Source organism: Artemia franciscana, chromosome 1 (assembly GCF_032884065.1).
Source record: "Artemia franciscana chromosome 1, ASM3288406v1, whole genome shotgun sequence".
NCBI classification, from domain to species: domain Eukaryota; kingdom Metazoa; phylum Arthropoda; class Branchiopoda; order Anostraca; family Artemiidae; genus Artemia; species Artemia franciscana.
The window spans coordinates 55,271,589-55,296,823 of record NC_088863.1 but is presented as its reverse complement, the minus strand read 5'-3'; the positions used below and the strand labels follow the sequence as shown (position 1 = coordinate 55,296,823).

At 35.5% G+C, this 25,235-nt stretch overlaps 1 protein-coding gene across 2 annotated transcripts in view; it reads right to left on the bottom strand.

Moving 5' to 3' along the window:
* LOC136031464 (dual specificity tyrosine-phosphorylation-regulated kinase 2-like) overlaps window positions 1-25,235 on the bottom strand; it is a 54,976-nt gene that overhangs the window by 13,198 nt on the left and 16,543 nt on the right. The window contains exons 3-4 of one of the 2 annotated variants that reach the window (XM_065711094.1): window positions 14,104-14,512; window positions 201-1,032 (exon numbers count right to left, since the gene is read on the bottom strand). In XM_065711094.1, coding sequence (XP_065567166.1) covers window positions 839-1,032; window positions 14,104-14,512 — 603 coding nt within the window. In that variant the 3' untranslated portion in view covers window positions 201-838. Of the gene's footprint in view, window positions 1-200; window positions 1,033-14,103; window positions 14,513-25,235 lie in introns of those variants that run through there. The other variant, XM_065711085.1, reaches the window with a different exon arrangement.

Below are 25,235 nucleotides of genomic sequence, written 5' to 3'. Positions count from 1 at the left end.
GGCGTGGGAAGTTGGTTTGCTGCCCTCCAATCACTTTCGACATTTAAAAAGGGCACTAGTCCTTTCGATTTCCAATCGAATGAGCCTTTCAAAGTTTCTACGAAAACATATGACCATCTCAAATTTCTATCAGATGCATTTCGGGAAAATACGAAGTATGGGGGGGGGTATCCACCCTCCAATCAGTCTGAATTTAAAAAGGAATACACAATTTCCAGACCTTTCAACTACGTTGAACAAAATAGCTACATCAGAATTTTGATTGGATGTGTTTGGGGAAATGGTGGGCGTAGGAGTAAGGTTAGTTTCCTTCCAATCACTTTCACTATAAAAAGCCTTTTCAAATTCAAAAATAACCTTTTCAGCTTAAAGTACGGAAAAACATTGAAAAGACAAAAAATTTGTTCATATACGAGAGGGGCTACACTCTGCTAAATCCCTTGCTCATTAAACTAACGTCTCTATTGTTTTGACAAAGCTTTTTATTCTAATTAAACAGCCTTAATGTTTATTAAGTCTGTCTTAAAGAATTGGTAAAAACAAAGTCAAACTTTGGCGTAAAGAGAGGGGAGCTTAAGATGGGCTTTTCAAAATTGAAAAATTTTCTTTATTTAATGTTTGAGTGTAGGTTCTTACTTTTAGTTGAAAAACTAGTTTCATCTATTTAATTTCACAAAAGGGTAACTGTAGACACAGCATTAAACATGATTCCGATTAACAACAATTCTTCTGGGCTTGGTCTGTTTTGGTGGGCGAATTCAAGCTGAAAAATTTCTTCCTAGCTAATTTATCCACCGTGGGTTGCCTCCCCGTAGTAGCATAATATTTGTAGGCATGGCTAAGAGTCGTAGGTAATAGGCTTGAGACTGTCTGAGCAAGAATAGGCCCAGGATTGCGCAAAGCTTCTCTTCATACTCGAGATCCCCGGGACTTCTTGCCGTCCGGTTCTAAGCCGGCTTAAGCACTTCGGTGTAGACTTGAGAAGATATGCTGGTCCTCGTTCCGCATTGGTATCCGGAACCATTGTTGTTCCTAAGGCCAAAATAATTTCAATGATTCAGGGAACACAACAAGTGGAACTTGGTATAACAAATAGGATGTTAGGTTTAAAAAATGCCCATAAGTTAACATGATGGTAAGATGGTCACGTGATGGTAAGGCAGCAAACCTTATTGATTATATAATTGGAACCGAAGACTGGCAGGATCAATACAAAGATACTAGGGCAAATAGGAATGCTGTTATTGATGTTAAAAGGTTAAGATCACCATCTAGTAGTGTCTAGGGTTAAATTAATCGGAATGGTAACTACCTCCCGGAAAGTTAGGATGTTAGTAGACTTCAATAAGAGAATTTGTGAGAAACTTTTCAGGAAACTAAACTGGAGAGTTTAAACTTTGACAATGTGGAAGATGGATGGACATTCGTGAAGTTGCTGATGGTGTCTTAGAAAAGAAAGTTAGGACTGCAGCTAAGAATATTAGTGAAAAAGCTTTGTGTTTAATAGTGAGGAGAAGTGGCTTGTACAAGAATTATCTGAAAGATAGATCATATGAAAAAAACGGACTGTAAAGAAAGTGGATAAAACATTAAAATATGAACTAAGGAGGTGTGAAGTGGATAATAGATATATAATAGATAGTCAATAAACTGAGGGGGAGTAGTCAATCTGAACGAGTCTCAGTTAAAGACATGATGTGGCCACAATTAGTGATAAGGAAAGAGTTAAAGAGAGATGGGCAGTACATTTTGAGAATATGCCAAACCGAGATAGTTACAGGGAATTATATAAAAGAAAATAAAAAAGTTTGTGATACCTTGGATGTGAAGGAAGATTTGTTTTGTGAGGAAGATTTGTTTTGTGAGGAAGAACTAGCGACAGCACTAAAAGATCAAAAAGTAATAAGGCTACAGGTGCTAATAGTGTTGTAAATGAGTTTCTTAAGTATGGCGGCTTCAAGGTCAGAAATAAGTTACTGACAATTATGAATATTATTTTTGAAAAAGGGAAGTACCTAGTGATCTTAGGAAAACTTTAATTAAACTACTGTACAAGAAAGGTGATAAGAGTGAAGGTCGTAATTATCGAGGCATTAGTCTGGTCTCTCTAGGTAGCAAATTACTTAGTAATATTATAATTTTTAGACTCAGAGATGCTGTAGACAAAGTTCTAAAAGAAGAGCGGTGCAGTTTTAGAAAAGGTAGAGGATGTGTCGACCAAAGTTTCACTCTTAGGTTAATAATTGAGAAGTGCCTTAGTTGTTAAACACCTTTGGTCTTCAGTTTTATAGACTATGTGCAAGCGTTCGATTTTGTTGATAGAAGAACTTTAGTAAAGGCTTTATCCTTGTATGGTATCCCCCTTTATGCGGATCATTTTGATGGATTTTGTCTTTAGAAGCACACGAATGGCAATGGGAGACCATGGAATCAAATGGGGAGGAAAAAATATTCTGGACTTAGATTATGCTGATGATTTAAGCATCCTAGATGAAAATATCAGCACAATTAATGATCTTTTAGAGGCTTTACGAGTTCAGGTTGCTAATAAGACAAAGGCTAGGAATAAGTGAAGATGAAAAGGTGGCGTTGGGTAACGAAAAGATTGATCTGGCAGACAGCTCCACTTACCTTGGTAATATTATTAATGTTATTATGGGCTATTTCCGTTTTTATTATGGAGCGTGATCGTCTCTGACTAGTTTGCTAGCTACCGCTAAAACCCGGATCAAATTATAAACAGGAAAAAGCCTATGGTTTTTTTCTTATTTAGAATAGTAAGAGACGAACTTCGAAGGAAGACGCATCAAACTAAACCCAATATGTGCCTATATTTGTTCTTTACTAGGTTTCGGCCATCCCTACAGTCATGGTACCACTAAAACTTACACATTCCCCATTTATTATTAACCAGACCATTTCCTTATATAATTTTTTCAAATGAATTTAACAAGTGTTAACGAATTTATTATCATGTCTTATATGTAACTGATTTATCATAAGTCTCCGATTGCACAATGGTAAGCATTGCACCGGTTGCCACGGAAATTACCGGGTTTCCCCCTTGACCGGAATTTTTAATATGTTGACTTTAAATATAACTGTACAAGCTTAAATATAATTATACAAGTTAGTATAGGCAAGAGTTCGTTCTTCATTATAATTTCTATTTAAGTCATAGTTCTAATAAAACCATGACGAAATTCCTTATCTATTAGTGGCTCCCAAACTTACCTAGACACTAAACCCCTTTTTACCCACAAACATTTTTGGCACCCTTTTCAGTTGCCGGTTCTAGGTAAACTATAGCTAGAATATGAATGAAATTGTTATGGAAGCTTGTTTTTGTATTAGTCAATGTTTTTATTTAAAAAAAAATCGTGCAAGTTACTCTTTAATTACAATTCTTGTTACTGAACTTTAGCAAAGCGAAGAGTTTAGTCAAATTATCGCCCAACACTCCCAACTTAAAGCGAAACATCTCATCATATAACTTACCTAATAGCGGACTTGAACGAAAACATTAGTACGCTTTGATTGCGTGAGCTAATTGCTTATAGGCAGTTAGATTACCTCCACATTCACTTCGTCAATGTAGCGTTAACCAGCGATACGAGAGTAGAATGTGATGTAAATTATGCTAACAATTTACAAACTTTCCAGAGGTTCTGACTATAACTGATATGATTAAGATAGCATATAGAATCTTTTTTTTTCCGCTATTTGACGGAAGAGTTAAGGCAATCGTGCATTTTATATAAGAGTTTGCATGCAGTCTGCAAGCATCATTCGAATTTTATAAGCAGTTTGGTATGTATTCCTGATTATATGCATTGTTTCACATTTGGTACATCACGTTCAAACTTGAAGTGAGTTTATTTTGGGTGAGGCTGGAGGGAAGTTATAAATTTTTTTGGGGGAAAGGATATTTTCTCTCCACTCTTCACGAAGAGAGCACGCTGCGGGGCTTTTTTCTTGAGTATGCCTGTCGTCCGATCGGATCTTTGACAAATAAAGGATATTCATCATTGGTTTTTATGGCACTTGTCTGTCGCCCAAGTGACATATACTGATGACAATTTCTTTCCGTCGGTCCTGGTTTTGCTAGTTCGGGCATCTCCAGATAAGCTAGGACGATGAAAGTTTGAAGGCGTATCAGGGACCGGCCCAGATTAGATTATAAATAGTCGCTCCCCTGATTCGACCCTCTGGGGGAAGGGAAAATCAGAAATTTTTTTTTAAATGTCTCGTTGAAAGCCTGTATAGTACAGTGGATATGGTATGAGCATTCTGCTCCAACGGTCATAGGTTAATTTCCTGACGGATACAATTTTTATACTTTTTTTTTGTCTTACTCTGCCGTTTTTAACATTAATTTTTAGTTTAATTTCAAAGACTTTTTTAGAATCTCTAGCCTTGGCTAACACTTTTACCAAAAATATCAGATTGGAAAACGTTTTATGGTGATTAAATCTGGACTTTACTATAGTATGGGCCAGCAAGCGTAGGAGGAGCTAAATCAAGCGATCACATATTATAGAAAAAGCTATTCAGCTTCAGAGGCAGAGATCCACGCAGTGGTGCTTATCATGGTAGCCTTAAAAATAAACATCACCGCGATAACATTGGGAAATCCTGACTCTTCCGACCTCATCACAAGTGCCATATGAGCTCTTGGCTCTTGCTCGATACACCAACCGTAAGGTGGAGAAAAACAATCCTGAAAATAGGACAAGTGGACCTAGTCAAATTCGCCTTTGACAGTTTCAAATATGGACCTTATGAAAATTTTCACAAAACCATCTATCATTTGAATGAAGGAAAAAAATTAAATGAAAGTTTGGTTTCAACAGAGAAGGTAACTGCACTTGGAGGTGATACTACGGTATTGGGCAAACTCGATTCAACTAGATACCCATCGAGAGATCCCAGGCACCAGAAATTGATCCAGGATAACTAGTCGAAGAAGTACGAATTGTGTAAATTCCTTTAAACCTACAATATCGTCCATTTCAATTTTCAAATAAAGAAAACTAAGAAACAAAGATTAACTTGTCGACCACAAAATGAAATTGCATGAAGACAGGCACCAAAGTGAAAATTTACAAGACTTTAAAAATCAGCACATTCAACGGAGAAGAGGGGGACAGGGATTTAAGGGTCTAATCAAACAGTCTGTGGTAACAAACTGTAGATAAGGAGTGAGCCGGACTGATGCTGATACTCTAGAAAGGAATTTTGATAACAATTATTACATATTATAGAACTGACTTTTTATGATGGTTCCAAATATATATAGCTTGGAACAAGATACTAATCGTTCAAAGACGTTCAAAGATAGTAATCAAAAGCTACGAGTCTGAGAAAATTTTCCTCGTTTTGGAAAAAAAGGGGAAAACAAAACCCTATAAGGTTAAACGATCTCTATGAAAATAACAACATCAATATTTATTACATTAAAGAACCCCGTTGTAGTGGTTTTAAAGTCCTACCTGCAAAAATATGGAATTTTATCATTTTTGCCTGAAGAAAGATCATGGATGCGTGTTTATTAGTTGTTTTGCATTTTGTTTTTTTCACGGGTGACTGTATTTAACCAATAGCCCTAGAAGATAAGGCGAGAGCTCATTCAAACGGAAAAAAAGGAGACCCTTTTAAACAGACCTAAAAAATTGGAGGGATACTAGCCCCTATCCCATACCCCTTTTCTATTATTACATTTAGCTATTAGCTATGATTACATTTAGCATAGTTGAAAAGTTCAACAACTATAGCCTACCTCTGGGAATGACATGAACCTTCTACGGTCCCTGGGGAGAGGGCCGTAAGCTATGCAATTTGGCCATTGTTTGCATATAGTATTCATTGTTGATAAATATAAAAAAAATCCTAGGGGGGGGGGTCTGCAGAGAGGAAACATTTCCGGAGGGAGGAGGCATTTCTTGGCATGATCTGAAACACATTCAGAAATTATATATAAAAACAAAAACAAGTTTCATCAACTGAAAATAAGTAGTAAGATCAAAACTTCCAACGAACAGGAATTATTCCGTATGCGAGGCGGCGGACTACTCCTTCTTCTTCCTTCAAACTTTACACTAAAGTTACCCTCGTATACAAAATTATTTCTGTTCGTTCTTAAGTTCTACTGTTGCTCTCGCTTTAAGTTAAAAAACATTATTTTTGTTTTGTTAAATTCTTAAAAAACTATCATAATTAGACGAAAAAAGTATCCTTCCACATGTGCACCATTTTACTTCGTGGATTTATTCGCACCAATTCCCCTCTCTCTCAGCAGACTTATCATTTAAGATATTGATGTCACACGGAGAAGAACTTACTCAAGCAGGGGGAACAAACATAAGTACAAATTTTGCTGTTACAATTTGAATCTCCTCTTCTTTAGCTATTTGTTAACAATTTTCCTTTATTGTCCAGAATTTGCACCCATTGGGATCCAATTGCACCCTTCCCAGTTTGATAGTTTTCAGTGTAATTCTATTATTTATTTTCATTTATAGAAATAATTAAACTTATTTTCTTAATACGTTTCAATATTTAAAGACAAAACGTTGCACAATTTAATCATGCCACAAAGATGTATAAAAAAGAAAACTGCAAGATATTCACTAGAAAAGCCAACAAAGTACATCTCCCCACTCTCCTCTTCGCTTTCCGCCTCTGGCTATGTCACCCGATATTCATAAGGGGAAAAAATCGATCAATAAACATTTGTCAAGAAGGATTGATTCCAGGAAATTCAAAGATCTAGGCTGCAGTTTCCACCAGAATGAGAAAAATAAACAAAAGTTAGAAGCGTTGTTGTCATCGTAGTTATGTAATTTCGATTGTTTTAAGTAACAAGAACCCCTTAATTGCTATTACCCCGGCTCAGGTGACTGGCGAAATCTGAAAAACCCCTGGATGTGTCCTTCAGCTGTCTTTTGCCAATAACCATTGCTTGATCTATTTTTTTTAAGTTTTCAAGATACATGGCCCAGTGATTTTTTTTTGGAACGAGAAAAACAGATGAAGGTACCACAGAGAACCGTATCAAATGTTTTTCTGTATGCCATTTTTTTTCCTTTTTATCACCCTGTTGTCTACTTGAAAAATATATAAGGTTTTGTAATTAAAGTATGTGTGCGCTACGTTTTGGCTGTTGAAAACCTGTGATCCATTTTGGGCTCATTTATTGGAATAAGTTCTGATTTGTTCTTTAAATAAATAGGACCTCCATAATCAAAACAACCAAATTTATTTACTTTTTGAGGTTTCCTTGGTTCTAAAATATGAAAGAGAAGCATCTCTAGAGCCTGCAATTATAAGCAGTCCAACATAAAAAGAAGAACATTTCGTGCTAAGACTACACACAACCACATTTTTAATCTAACATTTACTGTCCTTGATAAGCTGCAAATATGACCTTAAGCCTATATAACCTATATAATGCATATACACCCTATTGACAGCCTGGGTGCACGTAGTGTCTTTAGATTTAGGTCAACACCCCCTTCCACATTCCCTGAAAGTTTCAACTTTATACCCTCAGCCATTCCTGACATATTACATATACAAAGTTTTGACCACTTGTATGCACCTAGTGTCTTTTGGCTTGGTTCGACATTCCCTGAAAGTTTTGACCTAACACTATTAGCCATAGAAGTTTCAAACACAATAGCCTTATTCATTCCCGAGATAGTACAGGTAACTCCTTTTCACATTCTGAACACATAAACTGGTTTTTGATTTAGTTCAACATTCCCCTCTATATTCCTGGAAGTCTCAATTTAATGCCGTTTATTGTTTCTGAGATACTACAGATACGCTATTTTGACGACCTGGGTGCACATATTGCCTTTTGATTTAGCTCAGAGTTCCCATCAAAATCTTTGAAAGTTTCAACAAAATGTCCTAAGCGGTTCCTGAGATGCTCTAAAAACGCCTTTTCATTCGGTTCAATATCCCGTTCAACACGCACTGAAAGTTTCAACTTGATACCTATAGCAGTTCCTTATATATTCCAGCTATACTGTTTTGTCAACCTGGACATATGTCTTTTGATTCAACTTAACATCCCCTTAAGTTTCAATTTCATACCCTTAGCCATTCCCGAGATATTGCAGAAAGATCCCTTTGACAACCTGGATGCCTACAGAGTTTGTTTATTTTCAAGAACCTCGGTGCACATAACAGTGACTCTTTATTTAGTTCAACATCCCCCTAAACTTGCCATGAAAGTGTTAACTTAATGCCCTTAGACGTTCCTGAGATATTGCAAATAGATTCTTCGGACAACCTGGATACACGTAGGCTCTTTTGATCTAAGTTTAACACCCCACTCAACACTCCCTGAAAATTTCACAATAATACCCAAAGACTTTTCATACACCCATAATTAAATATGCTCTTTTCCATAATAATAATAAGCCCGATATGCATACACTGAGCAACTTTCATAATTTTAAGCCCTTGTCAAAGGGGCTTCGGGGGTTTTGTCATCTCTTGAGGTGTAGTTCTTAGACCTTCCAACTATTATGAATAAAATTATCATCTCAAAGCTTTTATCGAATGTCTTAATTGGGAGGAGGGTGAGGGGAGTTAAAACTTGTTTAGGGGGGAGACAGGTTGCCATCCAATCATTTTTTACTCTTAAAAAGGGCGAATATGAATGGACCTAGGCAAAAGGAAAAAATTCATTGAAACCAATTAGGCTCTTTACTTATGCCCTGCCTAAGAAATACATATTTTAAGTATATATTAGGTTTCGGCTGAAGACAACTGTCTCAATTAAATTCAAAATTTAATTTACCCTAGAAGATATCAGTCCCACTTCGACATAAGTTTAAGCGAGTACCTATCCCCTCGCACTGCTTTGAGCAGTTGGAAATGTATATACAATAATGCCAAATTTTACAGGGAATAATATCAAGTTCGTTATTCGTTAGAGAAAGATAAATTTTTTTAATATTATACACAATTTCTAAGACCCAGTATTGGGTCTTCGAAATTAATAGCAAAAGATGATGTCGAGGATAACCGGGACCGGTGGAAATTAACAAGCTCTGAACCTACATGTGTCGTAGGCTATTATTTTCCATGGTTTTGCGCCCGATACTCGATGTTTTGTTTTCAAAAAATAATGAGTGGTCTAATGTTATGTATGTCAGCAACCTACCAAAATGAAGCTATGAACTAGTATCTTGTTTACATAATTAAGATACTATTCAAAACAATTATATGATATTTAAACGTACACAGTCAAAGCCCGCACTTAATCATCTCTGTGGTTCAATGTGCAAGGTTATAGATCGGGTAATACGTTTCTATTTATTCATCTCCTTCGCTGAGCACTTATCGAGTCTAATCACGTAAACAAATCCAGATTCTGAACAATTTTATTTGACGTCGAATCTAAACACAAGCAAGACTTCTATTGAATTTTTCTTTTTAAGGCAGAGCCGTTTTGGCGCAGAAACTATTATTCCGAAACTTGTGCTTGACTGAATAAAGGATTTTTCTGTTTTAAATATTTTACAGTGTACAAAACCGTAGTGCGCAAATAGCAACAGAAAGATTGCCAAAATAAGAAAAGATAATTGTATCAACTTTGACCAAACAGATGCGAGGTCGTGCCAAAAAGAAAATAAAAGGAGTTTTAACCAACTATATTTATTAAAAACATTGTCTTTTCTGTGAGGTTATAAAAACCGCTAGTGCAGTTTGCCAAAAAAAAAAAAATAGAAAGTTTATTAACAACTTTGTTTTAGGATTTAAGTGTTTACTAAATATTTTTGTCTTAACTTACGTTCAAAATGTCAAGAAAATATACTCAATTCATCGGGAATTTTAACTCACCCCTTGGAATTTTCGCTGACAACGAAGTTGAAAATGGGACAAGTGAGCAACCAAAAAAAATATACGTGGCTTAATTTAATTTTGTTTCTTTTTCATAGCATAGAAATCTTTAATACCGAGCAATTCCAGCTATATGCAACAAATAAAAATACAAAAAAATGTGATCTTGCCAAATGCGCTGACGCATGAATTTGATATACAACACTACTTCAGGTCCAATTTCAGGTCAGAAGGTATGCCACAGGGTTTAGTTGAACAAAAATCAAAATTAATTCAGATAAAAACCAGATTCGTATCTCCTGTCAAAGCAGAGATTAAAAAAAATCCTAAATTATTTTACAGCTTCTAATAGCTCCAATGTTTATTTTTCACTTGTCTCATCTTTTTGGAACAAGTACAATTTCTCAAGTAAATATTCCAGAATCTAGAGCAAACGCTACACCAAATGGTTCCCATCAACCGATTCCGATGCGTCTGGCATTTCTCCCTAGAATCTAATTTAGAAACCGGCACCTTTAATACCCTACTCCAAAAGCTGTCTGATCTCCTCTTGGAACCACAAACAAAATGTAGGGACTTCTGGAAAACTTATCATGGAATTTAAGAACACATCAAACGTATTCACTAATGTTTAGTCTTAAGCCTAATATTACTAGTAGCATCAATAAAATAGTGTTATTAGATGTGTAGAATTTAAACGTAAAAAAATAAATATTTAAAAACCACGAGAGAAAATTCAGTATTAACTTCGTCACTTGCACTTGTTTCGTAAGTCTTTGTATTAGTTCGACAAGTAACTGCAGAGCTTTCTATGACTGAGGATTCATTCATAAATGACCAAAATATAAAAAATTTTTCTCCCCTGGCTCCATCATTAGTCTTTTCCAACCCGAACACCAGGGTTTCCTACAATTTCTCTTTTATTTGATAAAGAGCTATGAACAAAATTTTGGTAGTGCAAGTTTCAGCATTATTATCACACTAAACCATGAAAAAATTAAGGATACAATAATTCGGAAAATTTGACTTTTTGTTCCTAAACATTCAGGCAGAGACAATCCGTTGATTCCAGTTTGCTAGTCAAACGTTATTTCAAACCCAGTTAGTCCCCCCAAGGTTTACACTTCTATTTGATGTGTCATCAGCCTATGACACATTAAAGGCATTAAATCTGGGAGATTGTCATAATCATTTGAAGAAAAATTGAAAGTAATATGTGTGCTTTACATAACAGAAATCAAAAATACAGTAATGAAATTGATATTTTCGGAATAAGAAGAAATGAGGATTCTATGGATTTTTGCAAAGGGATAAATACACCAAAATAGGATGATTTGTCTTTCAAGAAATATTCTTTCTGTAAGTCAATACCCTAATAATTTGAAACGCTAATCTAGAGTAATTTTAACAGTGAAAGTTTTAATACATAGCTTAGATTTTTAGTTATTCCATGATACAGGCTCCATTACTTTCCAATTTTTATTTCGTAACAAGATGATAGGGTTATATTCTTACAAAATTTAACTCATTGAATCAGTATTATTTTTCTAACTCAGTAATGAAAATAAATGGTAGCGTACGCCTTCTGTCATAGAAATCAGGAGAGAGTTACACTTTCTAGAGCTTCACGACGACATTTTTTCCGCTCCCTTTTCACCGATTTTTCACACGTGCTCCTTGTTTTCAAAAACTTACTGTCCGCAAAGTGCTGCAACTGCATAACAACAAATGGAAGTCTTTTTCATTAAAAATTGAATTTCCAGGTTTCCCTGAAATTTTTTAAGACACATACGGTTTCTAAAATTTCCAATTAAGCAATTTAAAGAATCAAATTTTATTTTTACTGTCTTTGGTACTCTAAGAATAACCTAACAGAGCTTGGCCATATATTGCTACAGTAAGTGAAAGGCGTTGTTGTTCCAACAGGGGAAGAGGAAGAATGTTGAGGTAATATGCTATAAGGAATGTCATGGACAGTCGCAACTTACTTTAATTAGAAACAAAAAATTTAACAAATGTCTTGCGTTTTCCCTGAGGCAAACATCCATTAGATTTTCTACACACGCATTCGTTGCAAGCGACCAGGACGTTGCCATCCCTTGGAGAGCGAGTTTCTATTGGCCTTGATGGCAAAGTAGTATTCATTAAATTACAGGCCATTTTACTAGAGGCTTTAAGCCACGGCGAAATGTATTTTCCTATTTATACGATGGACAATTAAGCATGCGATATTTATAACTACAATCATTGAGAAATTAACGGTTTATTCGTTTTTGAGAGGCTCTCTAGTGAAGAATTACATTACCGCAGTTCGGTAAGTTTGACAATGCACAGTTCATAATTTTTAATATTTATTTAATATTTTAATATTTAGAACTTGATAATATGAAATTAGTCGACGAGAGTGTCCATCATAATGGAAAGTAGACTTTTGGTCTTCTACGCTGCTGATGCCATCGTAACTTCTACAATAGTGTTCTTTGAGCTTTCAATACATTGCAGACATATTTAAATAAATTGAGCCTTTGTTTATAAATAGGAAGAGAAATATTACAAATAATAATGACTGAAAATAAAACTCTGGTAGCACTTGCCAATCCCTTTTCCCCTTAGAAATTTCCTTGCGAGACTCATGATACTCCGCCGGGTCTTTTCAACCTCAGTGTCGGTAGGCATGTGAATGTAAAATTTTATACTACATAGAAAAAAAACTGCCACAACGGGATGGGCGCCATTACCTACTCACTCGAACCCCCCCATAAAATAAGCGTTGACCAACAATATTCCACACAAAACTCCTTCGATATTTATATGAAGGCCCAAAGTTAGGATATTTGGACATCAAAATGAATTTTTTTATGTATCAGCCCCCCCCCCCCGTCTGCAGAATGGCCGACCGTCCCTCCTACATAATGATTGATGCGAACTTGCACGTCATTATAAATTAATTAATAAAATACAAAGCAAATCAGTTCAGCTAAATGAGGCTTTCAAATAAACATAAGAAACTTTTCTGCAATAGGAAGAGCAATATCGCTCTCCTTCTCCTCTCCACGTCCTTTCATGTATTTATCTGATGGCTAATGAGGCATTATATAATTCTGGCATTTAAATGCACTCTTTTAGGCATCTGCAAGCCCGACCCTTACACAATGACCCAACGTTCTTCCCTAATAATGGCTGATGAACTATTATAGATAACTAACAAAATTTCATGAAATATAAACGGAATTAACATAGTTAAATAAAGTATGAAGAAAAACGTCCATTTTTAACCTTTTCTCTTGAATCAACTACGTGACTTTTAGGAGCGAATAGGCAACTTTGCAGCATTACTTACTACTCATCAAGGGGGCTCAATAAACAGTTTTGATGCTTTTAGATTGATTGGCTATCTTAAAAATTTTTATCGACAGTAATTTGGTCCTCCATAAGGCAAAATAGTTGTTTGGTGCCACAGAACGGAAGAAAACGCCACTTTTCTGCGGCACCAACATTTTGGTCACTTTAAAAGTACAAAATAACTTTTAATTTTTGTTCAATAGGCCCTCTCTCGATTTTCTAGGACTATCGGTTCGACAGAATCACCCTGGAAAAAAACTAACATACACACATCCATTATCCTTCTTCTAAAAAAGAGCGCAAAAACCACATTTTGAAGACGGGAGCTTGAAACTCCCACAATATGCTGAATCTAATGGTTTGATTTTCATTAATACCACTTAGCTTTTGGGAATTTTTCCCCATTTTAAAACTCATATCGTAATAATTTAAGACTATTAAACTTAGTGAACTTTAAGAGTTTCGGTTACTATTGTCCCAACACCCTACTTACAGTTCAAACTGTTTGATTCTACATCATATATTCTACACATATTTTGGATTACAAGTAGAATGTTACAGAATCCCTTCTTTTCTTCATTCTTATTATTTGTCTTCATTTCCTTTTGGCTGCTCCATTTCAAACATGAGGAGAAATTTCCAGGCTGAACACACCGAACCCCAATACTTTTAGACTACACATAGGGTAATAAAAATAAAACTTTATTATAGGGTAATAAAAACCTAGTGTAAGTAGGAAGAAACTATCCTACGGAAAAAAAATAATTGAAAAATGTTCTTTTTTCGAATTGGCAACCCCAATTAAAATAAATTATAGAATATCCGTCCTCACAAAAAGTTGTTTTAACGTCAAACTGACAAAATGAAAGAGGAAATACAATGCATGGAGTTGGTTGAACTTACCTTTTAAGGCCATAGCTAAACTCTTAGAGCCTGGAGGTCCTCTGTGTTTTCCCCGCCGAGAGATGCCTCCATTAAGGATTACTTGACCAGTTATCGAGGTAGTTGCGGTGCAGTAGCGGGGATAACCCTTTGAGTTAACAAACAACTTTGATCTTTTTGAACCTTCTAAAAGTCTTGCAGGTGGCATATCAAGTAGCTCCATCATACATGCTAGTTGATCACCTTCATCTTCCCCAGGTAGAAGGGGGAATCCAAGGTGAAGCTCGGCAAGAATACAGCCTAAAGACCACATATCGATAGGCAAGCCATATCGTAGTCCGAGTATAACTTCTGGTGCTCGATAAAACCGTGACTGGATGTAGGTGTAGACACGTTGATTTTCATAGCAGCTCGAACCAAAATCAATCACCTGAAAAAATTAGCCGAATAAACAGTAAATTTAATCTAGCTGAAATATTTTCAAGTCTATTTACCGCAGTGCGGGCAAACCTTTAATATGTATGTATACATCGCCGGTAGGTTTTTGTATTCGCATTCGACTCACAAGCCCTTACACAGAGATTTGCTTAAGGTGGCGTAGTAAGGTGCGGGCGGCGTGCTCAAGTTTTATGTTTGATTTAGTCGTACAAAATTTGCGGGAAAGCAAATATTTTCTTCTCTCTCTCTCTCTCTCTTGTTGAAGACATGGCCCTACGGAGTTTTTTTGGTGCCAAATATACATTTGTTTGATTTTTTTATGGTACTTGTGTATCAGCCAGTACACACTCGAGAATTTAGATCAGCAAGATCGGACAATAACCAGTTAGTAGCTGTCAGTATTCGGAAACAATTAGCTTAGGCTCGGTTGAAATCTATGTTGTAGACAAATTTTTATTAAACATTTGATATATAGATAATAGTTTGGTTGGGTTAGGTTAGCTATTTAATATAAAACGTTCTGTGCGGACCCTTCCCATAATTCTTTGTTATAGTTTCCACAATTCTGTAACTAAAGTATTGTATTTTCATCACATTTTGGTAAATTTCATTATAATTAACTTCACTTAGCTTCTCAGGTATGTACTGACTAATACATAAGTACCTTTTTTGCGTCAATATATTAAAGCGTAACTTTAATTACATTTCATAGATTCAACAACATTTCAAACGACCATAAAATACTGTCACTAAATTGATAAAACCCGAAACGAACAGAAATTACAGCAAATAATCACATCAAACTTAAAACGAGCAGAAACTACTACAGCGAAGTAGGGCTGACTGTGCCTTCCAAAGACCAGAAAGTAATTTGCACTTGATTGAAAACAATTTTTATTTCCAGCAATGCGTACATATTCCTCAAAACATCAAGCAAACAAAATCGTCATAATAACCAAGATCATAGGCAGTGCAATAGCGCTGCCTAAATAAAAAGTGATGGGGGCACAATGTATTATTCTTCTTTTTTTTTGGGGGGGGGGGGTTACACCAGGGCACTTTGTATCGAATGAGTTATCGTAGAAACTTTGAAAAAGGTTAATTCGATTGAAAACTGAAAGGGCCTGTTTTAATAGTCAAAACCGATTGGAGGGCAACAAGCCCCCAGGCGCCAATCAATTCCTTAAACACATCTAATCAAAATTTTGAGTTAGACATTTTGTTTAGGGTAGTTGAAAGGTCGTAGTTGAGGATGACACCCCCACAGCCCTCAGTGAAAGGGTTGTAAGTTATGCCTCGTGGGCATTTAAGGTTTTAATGGAAAAGGTGGTTGTGTAAACTCCGAAGGGGGGAGGGGGGCTCATTGGATTTGAAATCAGATGTTCTAATTCCCTTTTTAAGAGTCAAAGTGATCAGGGGCACCTTCCCCTGAGTCGTATTGTCCATAAATGCGTCCGATAAAAATTTTGATATAGCCATTTTTTTAAAAATAGTCCAAAGATCATACAATATGGCCTTTAAGGTGGACAGAATCCCCTAGAGTCTGGGGCGGTAAGGATTGTAAGTTATGCCCCAAGGGCATATAAGGTTTTTTTAGAAGGGCTGCTCGTGTAAACTTTAGGAGAGGTTCATTTGATTTGAAATTTTTAGTTCTGGTTCCTTCTAAAGATGTCAAAAATGATGGAGAGCAACTAACCTCCCTCCCTGACATCCTCTTTTCCTATAACGCATTCAATTGAAATTGTGAGATAGCTATTTTGTTATCAATAGTCCAAAAGTCCCACAACAATGTCTTTAGAGCGGACACAATCCCCCAGAGCACATTGGCAAGGATTGTAAGTTATGCCCGCGAAATATAAGGTTTTTATGGAACGGGTAGTCGTATAAACTTTAGATTGGATGAAGCTCATTTGATTGGAAGTCGGGAGTTTTAGTGCCCTTTTTAAGATCCAAAAGTGAATAGGGGGGAGGGGGGCAATCAGACCCCTCCCCAAGTCTATTATTCTCCAAAATCAAGAGAACTATTTTGGTCAGCCTTTTTGAAAGGTCCAGCAATTGTCTTTATTGATGTCAACCTTCCCACAGTCCTTCGGACAAGGGCTGTAAGATATGCAATTCGTTCATTGTTTACATCTAGTATATTGAGAAAGGTATGCATGTTTAAACTTAACTTTCCATGAAGACGAAGAGCATTCAGGTGAGACTTTCAGAGAATGTTGAGGAGTGTTGAACTAAATCAAAACACGGTATGTGTCTACAGATTGTCAAAAGGGTTCAACACAGGAATAACTGAGTATATTAATTTGGAAAACTCAGGAAACAATAAGGGAGATGATAAAAAGGTAATATTTACATGCTATCAATACTACTACAACTACCACCACTACTTCTACCACACTGCTCAATTTAAAGTATTAAGGGGAAATTTGAACTAAATGCAAAGACGCTATGTGCACGCACATATTCAAAATAGCGTATCTTTAGAATTGATTTGGGTATTAAGTTGGAACTTTCAGAGAATAATTAAAGAAGAAAATCACCTCACCAAAAGGTAAATGTGGGCACTACTGCTAATACTACTGTTACTGCTACATTTACAACTACTACTTCTATTACAACTACTTGTAGGGCTGGGAGCACTGACATGAAACTTTGAAGAAGTATATGAACATACAGGTAATCAAGATGATATATAAGCAATGTCATAGCGATGGCTAATTTTATAAAGTTGAAACTTCCAGAACTTGAAGAGAGAGACGTTCTACAGACCAAAAGGCAATAGGTTAACACTACTGCTGCTAGTAGTTCTACCGGTATGCAATTCTATTATTAGTAATATCAATACTACTACTGTGACTACTATTACAACTATGCCTAAGGGTATGAAGGTGAAATTTTGAACACGCCCTCGTAAAGCAGGTTATCAAAAGGGTGTAACAGCAATATCTTAGGAACAGTTTGGTGTGTGAAGTTGAAACTAACAGGGCTTGTTGTGAGCAGTGTTGGGAAATACTTAAGTAAAAAATTTCTAAAGTACTTAATACTTTTACTTAAGTAAAAATTTGAAGTACTTAAGGGTACTTAAGTGTTCAAGTACTTTCTTCATGGTACAGAAAAATTACAACGGCATGACGCAGGGCGATGCGATGAATTGAACTTCCTATATATTAGTGGATGAATGGATTTTAGTCTTTGAGAACAGCGGCTCCTTGCCCGGCCCAAAATTTCAAAAAAGGACGCTATCATGGCAGAACTACAGTATATATTGAACGGACAGTTTTTTTGTGATAAATGTGATAAACAGTAAGAACAAGAGGAAATCAAGTAGCAAAGAGGCTAGTAAACTTATAGGCTCACTTTTGGGATAGTCTGAATCTGAAGATAACGCTGGCCCTGATTATAGCTCACCTTCTAAAAAAGTTAAGCGAGATTTCTTTGCTGCAAGACCGTAGAAACTGACACAGTCAAAAGCGAATTCTTTGGCACTGGACTACATTGTGGACGAGATGCGACCCCCATACACTGTTGAGAAGCCGTCGTTCAAAATCTGATAACAGGTCTTGCACCTTATACAAAGGTTCCAGGAAGAAAGGCTTTAGCTGTGCAAATTGAAGCTAAGTTTTTGAAGTACATAAAAGATATGGTTCATGATTTTGAACTCACCGACTACATGTCGCTGACAACACACGTTTGGTCTGCCAACAACAAAAGCTACTTGGGAATGACTGCACACTTGCTCAATGAGGATTTGAAATGGAAATCTTATGTCCTTGCTTGTTGCCGGTTCAAGGGCTCAAACACTTATGACAGAATTGCTGAACAACTGAATGGCGTATGTGCCAGGTACAAAATTGCAGTTAATAAAAAGGGACGAGGGATTTTGATCGATAACACCTCTAACTTTAGTAAGGCATTCAGGGAATATCCGATGGTTTCTGATGAAGATATTAAAGACAGTGATAAAGAAAATGAAAATGAAGCAGGTCAGAATGGCTCATTCTCTTTTACAAACGTTGGAGAGATACTCGATTCTCATGACGACCCCGAGTATTTCCTACTTCCTCCACACTTCAGGTGTGTCAGCCATACACTTAACCTGCTTGGATCCACCGATGCTGATAAAGCCCTCTGTGATATTGCATATAAGAGGCAGTAACACGCCGCTTTTTTGAAGTGTATTGCTCTCTGGGATGCCGTGAATAAGAGTTCAAAAGCTGCTGATGCTGTAGATTTGATGGACTGTCACAAAATTGGAAAGCTTGCTAACATATGTGATGCTTTGCAAAAACCAAGGCTAACTTCTCGTGATGTTGAAATTCTTGAAGAATACATAAAAATTATGAAGCCAGTAGCAGTGGCATTGGACATTCTTCCGGTGGAGGAAAAATGCTACTTCGGTGCTATCTATCCTACAATCAAATCACTGGAAAGGAAGCTCAAAAAGCTGAAAGATTTGGCGAAAGTCAGCCAGCCTTTTGTACATGCTCTACTTGTGGGTCTTTCATGCAAGAGACTATGTTATTGCCACGGCAAGTCATCCTTTTCAAATTGAAGTGGTTTCCTGACAAAGGTGGCTTTTTGTCTGGAGATGAATACTTTGATCTTAGTGCTGAAAAAATTACTCATGATAATTATAGCAACCGTTGCCGTGAAACCAATTCTGTGAAGTTTTGTCAAATTTGAATGAAAAGCGAAAGGAACTATCTGTGCTCAAAGTGTACCCAAAGGGTAATGAACGTTTTCAGGAAGTGCAGCTGTATCTTTCCTTTGTCTGCACCAGCACAAATACTTTTTCTTGGTAGGTGATAGAATTTTTTACTCTAAAAAGAAACATGCTTGGAAATGGTATGTTTGAAAAGCTTCTGCCATTGAAAGGAGCAAGAAAGAAATTAAAAGTTATTATGAAGCTGTAATGAATGTTCTTTGTATTTTTTTTTTCTTTTTATATCTTAATTGAAGCAAAATTCAAGTAAAATCGAAATACTTGAGTACTTAAATACTGAAGTACTTAATACTTGTACTTAAGTAAAAATTTCTCTGAGTACTTGGTACTTGTACGTAAGTAAAAAAAAAGAAGTACTTGGCACAACACTGGTTGTGAGGGATGTTGAACTAACCAAAAGAAAATATTTGCTTCCCAATGCTACTGCCTCTACTCATACTACTGCTACTGTCAACTGTTGTATACTATTTCTATTACTACTACTGCCACTAAAGCTTAGGCTACAACAATTAATTTTTTTTTTACTACTATCTAAACCGAGAATATCACGGCGAAAAATTTGGGTATACAGAAACTGTATGGAACTCATTTGAAGCACAGTATGCCCACACAGGTTGTCAAGCAGACGCATCAGAAATACTTCACGAATGGTTGATGGTATGCATTAAGCTTTCAGCGTGGGTTGAAGGGGATGTTAAAGAAATCAAAGGTGCTAAGTGCATACTGCAACTAATGCTGATACAACTATTGCTGCTGCGCAAGCTAAGGGTATTAAGGTGAAGCTTTTAAGGAATATTAGGCGAGTATTGAACTAAATCAAAGCAAACTGTGAGCATATGGACTTTTAAAAAGGTAGCAAAGCAAAAAAAAGGTAAAAAAGGTAGCAAGTGCAACTTCAATTATTAATTTAGACCTTATAAGTTTTGGGGGACTTTAAACTAGCCAGAAGGCATCACATGTATACTTTTAATAATACCACTAGAGTTACCGTAACAAATGACGCTAAGGGTATTAAAATAAAACAAAATTTTTACAAAATAAAACAAAATTTTTACAAAGCGTAGAATTACCACAAATCACTACTAATAAATAAATGAAATTCAAAGCGAACAGAAATTACAATAAACGGCCGAGTCAATTCAAAACGAGCAAAAATGAAAATGAGTATGGCTGATAACCCCCACGCCCTCTCAAGATTCGAATATAATTTGCGCTTTACTGAAAACAAAATACATTTTTAAGGTTTTCACTTTTCTTATTTAAAAAAAAATATAATAAAACCTTAAAGAGTAAATATTAGTATATGTCAATTAAACTGACAATCCATGGTTGTTTTTTTTAGTAAAGCGTAGGCCTAAATTATGTTCTGTTCTTGAGAAGGCATGGAGTTTATCAACCTTACACATGTTAATTTTTACTCGTTTTTAGTTTGACTCGGCTATATATTGTAATTTCTGGTCGTTTTGAGTTTCATTTACTTATTGACAGTGATTTGTGGTAGTTTTACGCTTGGAAGATTATTTGACTCTATTTCTGATCATTCTTGGCTTAATGGAGCTTTTTACTTTTCCTTAAAAAACTTATTTTGTGGAAAGTTTTTAAATTAGTTAACAAAAGAACAACTGAATCTGCACTGACAATTCAGTATATATATATATATATATATATATATATATATATATATATATATATATATATATATATATATATATATATATATATATATATATATATATATATATATATATATATATATATATATATATATATATATATATATAGCCTATTGATATCCTATTCTGAAAGGTTCAACAATCTTGAATTTTCTAACGCTCTAAAAGGAAGAAATTTTATAATTCACTTTTTTTTCAGTAAAGTACAAACTACGTTCTTGTCTTTAGAAGGTACAGGGGGTGTTAGCACTACTCACTGTAGTGGTTTCTGCTCTGTTTAGGTTTGACTTTGTTATTTATTGTAACTACTAATCGTTTTGGGCTTCATTTATTTAATAACATTGATCTATGGTCGCCGTCTTTTGACAACCTACATGCATATACTATGTTTTAATTGAGTTCAATAATTTTTCGTCTTAATACTCCTAGCCTCAGCAATAGTAGTAGTGTCCACACAGTGCCTTTCGGGTAGTTCAAACTTCAGACGTTCCCTGTAAGTTTCAACTTAATACTCTAATCTGTCCCAAGATACTACCGATACGCCTTATTGACATCTTACACGCGCATAGTGTGTTTTGACTTAATTCAACTTCCCCCTCAACATTCCATTACGTAATTACCTTAATATCATTAGCCTTAGCAGTAGTCAAGCTAGAAATAGTGGCATTCAAATTTTGTCGTTTGATTAGTTCAGCATCTCCCTCAGCGTTCCTTGCAAGTTTCAACTTAATACTCTAAGCCGTTCATGAGACATTGCTGATACGCCCATTTGACAAACAGCAAGCACTTAATGTTTCAATGTAATTTAACTTCCTTCTTAATATTTCCAAAAATTTTAACCTTAATACCTTTAGCCTCAGTAGTAGTAGTAGCATGCACACAATATCTTTTGATTAGTTCAACACAACCCTCGACGTTCCCTGTAAGTTTCAACTTAGTACTCTTTAGTCGTTCCTGAGATACAGTCAATAAAAAAGTGCCTTTTGACAACCTGCAAGCATCTAGTGTGTTTAATTTTCCCTCTCAGTTTTTTCGTAAATTTTCACCTTAATACCCTTAGCCATAGTAGTAGTCGCAGCAGTCGTAGTAACAAATAACAGTAAGAAAAAAGCCAATCTGTTCATGAATTCTACTGCTCTTCTAAAATAAGCCTTAATAAACTGCAGTTTATTGGCATATATATAATACATCTTATTAAATATCTTTCGGACAGGAAAAAATATATTAAGATTTCAACCAGAGACATGGCTAGGTTTTCAGTACTCCGCGACAATGTCAGTTTTTGCCCCTTGCTCCCCAAGCTAAACCACTAATTACAACCGAAAGGTATGTTCATATGGGTTAACACATTGTATTTCCCGAAGTTCATCTATAACCAATTTCACAATCATATTTGTTCAAAGAAAAAAAAAAAATATTAGACACAAGGAACTCATGACATCTTGCCAACATCACGTTATTGCCAGAATAGCCATATCGCTATGCCAACAATTTTATGCAACACGAATCTTACAAATAAAACCGGTAGACAAGTTAAAATAAAACAAATTTCATTATGACAGCGATAAGTATAGCCCAGGGGGGAGGGGGTGTATGTTTCAGCCTTTAAGCTTTAATGAAAGGATTTTGACAATAGACAAAAAATGACAAGAAAATTCCAAAAATTTGTCAAAAACTTCGTGATTATGTCCCGATTACCGCAAGACACAAAATACACAGGATTTCTCGTAATCTTAAAACTGGTAACCTTCCCCCTCCCTTTCACAATTAAATAAAATACACAGCTATCAACCTAAGACCATACAAGGCGAGCAGACTCTGACTTTCCGCTACCTGCTGTGCATCTCGGAACACCACATGTGCCACACAATTCCGCCAATCTTGGCATAGTCCCCAAAAAGCTAGAAACAATTCCGCGACTCTTGGCACTCACCCCCCGGTGTATACAATTTCTTTGAGCGAGCGACCCTACACGTAAAGATGGAGGATCGGGAAGTGAAATCACCACAAGAAATGTTTCACGAAAATATAGTAAAATGCATTAGTTTCTGCAAAAAAAAACTGTTTATGAGAATCTGACTCACTTTTTCCTTCAGAAATACTTATTAGAGCCCCCTCGCCCCAAAATCTTGACCACAAGAGCTAATTCGTAGATGCTTCATTTGTTATCAGCTTGAACCAATTTTAGATACTATATTCTGTATTCCCATATCAATTCAGGATTAACTGGAGCGTCTGTACAGGCCTTCATTAAACTGTTGTTGTAGTTAATTTCTTGGTTTTGACTGTCATTTCCTAACAAAGGAACATTTAAAAGCATGAAGCAAGAAATAAAGGACTCTCAAAAGTTTTTGTTTTGATGAAACTCAAATTCAGATTCACTCAAAAAGTACAAACTACAAAAGCATGTATGTAGATACAAAACTTAACTAGAAAATGCAATAGATAACAAAATGTAAATCATAGGTGATCATGTAAACATACTTCATACAGCAAAGGTGTCCACAGAAATCTTCTAGAGAGAGGATGTATTGAGCAACAATTATCTTGCAAAAAAAAAATAATTCCAATTTCAAGAAGTAATTTTTTCCAATGACTGTACGTATATGACAATAATATACGTTTTCTATAATAGTGGCATTCAATTTTGTTTTCGTCTTAGATTCATAATATAAACCGAACTTCTTAACAAGAAATTAAACATTTCAGAAATGTTCTAGCTTTTATGTTCGAATGTTAACACATGTAGAAGCCAAGATTACGGAAAAAATTTCAGCATTAAATAGAAGGAAATATTCGCATAGAAGCGCGTGAATTTTACCACGATTGTTTCTTCCTTAAGAAAATCCGTTGTATATGTTGAACTTTAACAACGATTCTGAGAAAATAAAGGTGCTTACGGGTATATATAAAGCAAAATAATTGAATTTGTCACTGTCTTTCCCCAGTTTAAGCGCCAGAGCGTTCACTTAGCTAAGAGCACATGTGTCTCCTGTGTTTTCCCCCGGCCTCATCATAATGTCAAGAAGAAGTGCACGAGTCCTTTTCCAGCTTTCTATAATTAGCGCTTATATCATAAGTATTAGTCACAGAAAATTAGGGAAAGACTCGTCCGATCGCAGATTAACGACATTAATATTTTAATATTTACACAATATAATATTTACTACAATACAATATAAAATATCTTATATAATAGCCTACTATTGGTGGACTTTCGTACCATAAAATAAATCTCAATGTCTTGTTTATACCAAGTTGAACACTTAGTTTTTAAAACTGTATACCTATTGAAACCATCAATATTTATTTGATAGAGCAAAACTGGTATCTGATAAACATAGAAAATTCTTACTATTGTAATAGCAGATAAAATAAGACAATTTTTAATATTTCCACTGACGTCTAATCTTCAAGTGTTTAAGTGTTTTCAAACAGTCGTTAAGTTTTAGTTCTTCATAACATATATGTAATACCAGGCAGGCGACCATGCATTTATCTATTGGGTATTTTAACCCTAGCAAAAAAGATGAATGTTACCTATGTAATTTAGAACCTAATCATGTTCACAAATATTAGAAGTACACGAGAAGATACTCTTTTGGTATCCTTCCCTCTAGACTAAAATATTAAGTATAGTCTTGTAATCATCATTTGAAAAAAATATCCATCTTCACTCAAGACGACTGGAAGTAGGAATAAAAAAAAACCATTCATACCATTTAATAAAATAAAAATGAAAAGGAGATAAAAATAGAGAGCGGAACAAAATCACAGAAGATGGGAAGAGAAGGAAGAAAACCGAGAATGAGGAGCAGAAGGAATAGAAAGAGAGGTAGAGAAACGGAAAATGCAAACTAGCGAAGTGACAAAGGCTATTTTGTAGGTTATTTTGTAGGTTACTTTTTTCCTTTAGTAAAAGATATAAATATTGATGTTTTATCCCATTTTGAGTACGTTGCATGTGTGGAATAAAAATCGCTATTAGACGAAAATACGAGTATGTATGGATAAAGAGTTCAATTGAAGTGGGGAGGGGACATTTCTCTTCGTAAATGAGTATTTCAAAAGTTACTTCTTTTATTTATAACAAAACACCTTGTCGCCATATCTTGAGTGAACAGATGCAATTTAATCAATGAATTTGACTTAGAAGTAAACAAAATTAATACAAGTAAATATCGCTACATAAAACTGTTTAAAACACTGTTTCGATAAACTTCACTACATATAATTTTTTGTTAGGCTTGGCCTAAAAAAGGCAATGATTAAGTGAAGCGATTGTCATTTACGAGGGACGAAGGTCCGAACGAGCGGAA